Raw genomic sequence first — 2,546 nt, forward strand, 5'->3', positions numbered from 1 at the left:
TAGACCAGGCTAGTCTCGAGCTCACAGAGACCTGCCTGCCTCTGCCTCCTGAGTACCAGGATTAGAGGTGTGAGTCACCACTGCCCGGCTCTTTTTTTGTTTTTTTCAGATAAATAATTAGAGGGGCTAGAGAGGCCAGCGGTTAAAAGGGCTTATTGCTCTGTTTGTATGCCTTGAAAGGGTGTCGGGAACTATAGTTATAGAACTAAATAGTTACACAGTTGTGAGCTGCCGTGTGGGTGCTGGGAATTGAACCCAGGTCCTCTGGAAGAGCAGTCAGCACTCTTAACCTCTGAGCCATCTGTCGCTCCAGCCTCCAGTTTAATATTCTTATGGCTTAGGTACAAAGCTGAATTGTCACCAGATGGGCTTTGGGAAGTGGCTGGGTCATGAGGATTCTGACTTAGTTAATCCTGTGTTGGAGTCATCCTTTATGGTGGTGTTGGGAAGAAGTGGAAACTTGTGTTATGGGGCTTGGCTTGCGGAGTTAGTATCTGGGGGTCTGCTTAGAGGGGCTACAGTTGTCCCTGTTCCTTTCCTGTCTCTATTTGTTGCCATGGAGACATTAGCTCAGACAGCTCCACTATACTGTCTACCATGATGTTCTACCTCACCCTCCAAAACATGGGCTAGAACCCCTGACACTGAGCTGGGATAAACTCTCCTTCCTAGAAGTTGTTAGTCAGGCAACGTGCTCCAGCAGCACAGCTAACATTGTGGGCGGGTATATGACTTTACATTGCTGGGGCAAACACCAGAGAAAAAACACCTTAAAGGAGGAAATTTAACTTTGGTTCTTGGTTTCAAATGGTTCAGTTTGTGGTTGCATGCCCCGTGTGTTTGAGTAGACACCACCATGGTGGCAGAAGTGGATGAAAGGAGATGGGGAAGCACTGAAGGGTAGGGACTTGGGCCCGGGTATGAATTTCAGAGCCGTGCCTCTAGAAACGATATCCTCCAATTAGGTCCAACCTCCTAGCATTTCCAGAACCTCCAGAAATACTGTCACCAGCTGAGGCACAACACTAAACACAGGAGTTTGGGGCCGTGTGTATTCCTACGATAGCAGTAGGGGAGTGGAAAGACCATGTGATTTCAAAGGATGAATGAAGCTGCTTAGGTTTGAGAACGATGTGGTTTGACTGATTTTTGTGTGCTTTATTTCATTAGGTTGAAATGGTAAGACCATACATTTATTACGTTGGTGGAGTCTTTCTTGATGACTTTATTTTAGCCAGTCTTGAATGCTGTAGATAATTTACCCTTAAATTTGAAATTTTATTTATTGAAATGAACACAAGTAATTCCCAGGCTTATCTTTCCACCTAAAGTTAAAGGAAATGGTTTGTGAGACAAAATTTGTTGAGTCCTAATACGTAGTTTTATGGTTGTGGAAACTCACTGGTAGAGTTTTTTTTTTCCTCTTAGAAATAAGTAAAATATAAACTAGTATGTCTTTAAAGTTCTCTTTTGTATTTTCTTTCAGGTAATATTAAAGATAATCAAACATTATCAAGAAGAAGGACAAGGAACTGAGGTAGTTCAGGGAGTGCTCCTGGGTCTGGTTGTAGAAGATCGACTAGAGATTACCAACTGCTTCCCATTCCCCCAGCACACAGAAGATGATGCTGAGTTTGATGAAGGTAAGGGTCTGGACTGGCGTCAAGTTTGTCTTTACAGGATATACAAGTAATGTTGACAAATTTTCCAGTTAACTTTTGATTATATGCTATCAGAGTTTTATTGGGTTAACCTAAATCTCAACTTGACTTTTGAGTTTCTTGGAAACATTGTATGTTCTGTGCAGTGAGAATTTGTGTAATAAGGTTCATGACTTTGTCCTGTTTGGCAGCCATTGTCTTCTGCTTTGAAGGGTTTAAGAAGAGGTAAGTCTCAAAAAAGACAAAGAGATACATATCGATAGCTGCTTTATAAGAAGATTATCCTTCTAGTTAAAAGATCATGCCAGACACAAACGCAACATCTTTAAAGATTTTTCTTTTAAAATCTAGTTGAATTTTCACTTTTTTTGAACTCTTAGGACACAATTTATATATAATTTTTAAAAATTAAAAATGTTTGCTTATAGTATATGATCTATTTTATTACCATAACTTTTTTTTTTTTTTGAAAAATGTACCATAGGTATGTGAACTACATGAATGTTGTCAGTAGATCTCTGAAATTTCTCATAAAAGTAACACTATCGCTGGGTGAAGGTGGCGCATTGCCTTTAACCCCAGTACTCAGGAGGCAGAGGCAGGTGGATCTCTGTGAATTTGAGGCTAGCCTGGTTTACAGAGCAAGTTCAGGACAGCCAGAGCTACACAGAGAAACACTATCTCAAAAATTGGGAAAAAAAACCCTCAAAACCCAAAAGTGATACTATTAATGTTTCTTTTTTAAAAAATTTATTTATTTTTATTGTATATTGATTGGTGTTTTTGCTTTCATATATGTCTGTGTGTAGAAATAGGAGCGGCGGGCTGCGTCCCGGCACCCGGCCGCCCACATGGCTAGCTCTACCCGAAATAATTACACGGACA

The 2,546-nt window shown here is 40.6% G+C and overlaps 1 protein-coding gene across 1 annotated transcript in view; it reads left to right on the forward strand.

Moving 5' to 3' along the window:
- Nucleotides 1-2,546, forward strand: part of Eif3h (eukaryotic translation initiation factor 3 subunit H) — a 75,719-nt gene that overhangs the window by 9,904 nt on the left and 63,269 nt on the right. The window contains exon 2 of the mRNA XM_005360533.3: nt 1,487-1,643. Coding sequence (XP_005360590.1) covers nt 1,487-1,643 — 157 coding nt within the window. The remainder of the gene's footprint in view (nt 1-1,486; nt 1,644-2,546) is intronic.

This window comes from Microtus ochrogaster, linkage group LG3 (assembly GCF_000317375.1).
Source record: "Microtus ochrogaster isolate Prairie Vole_2 linkage group LG3, MicOch1.0, whole genome shotgun sequence".
Classification (NCBI taxonomy): domain Eukaryota; kingdom Metazoa; phylum Chordata; class Mammalia; order Rodentia; family Cricetidae; genus Microtus; species Microtus ochrogaster.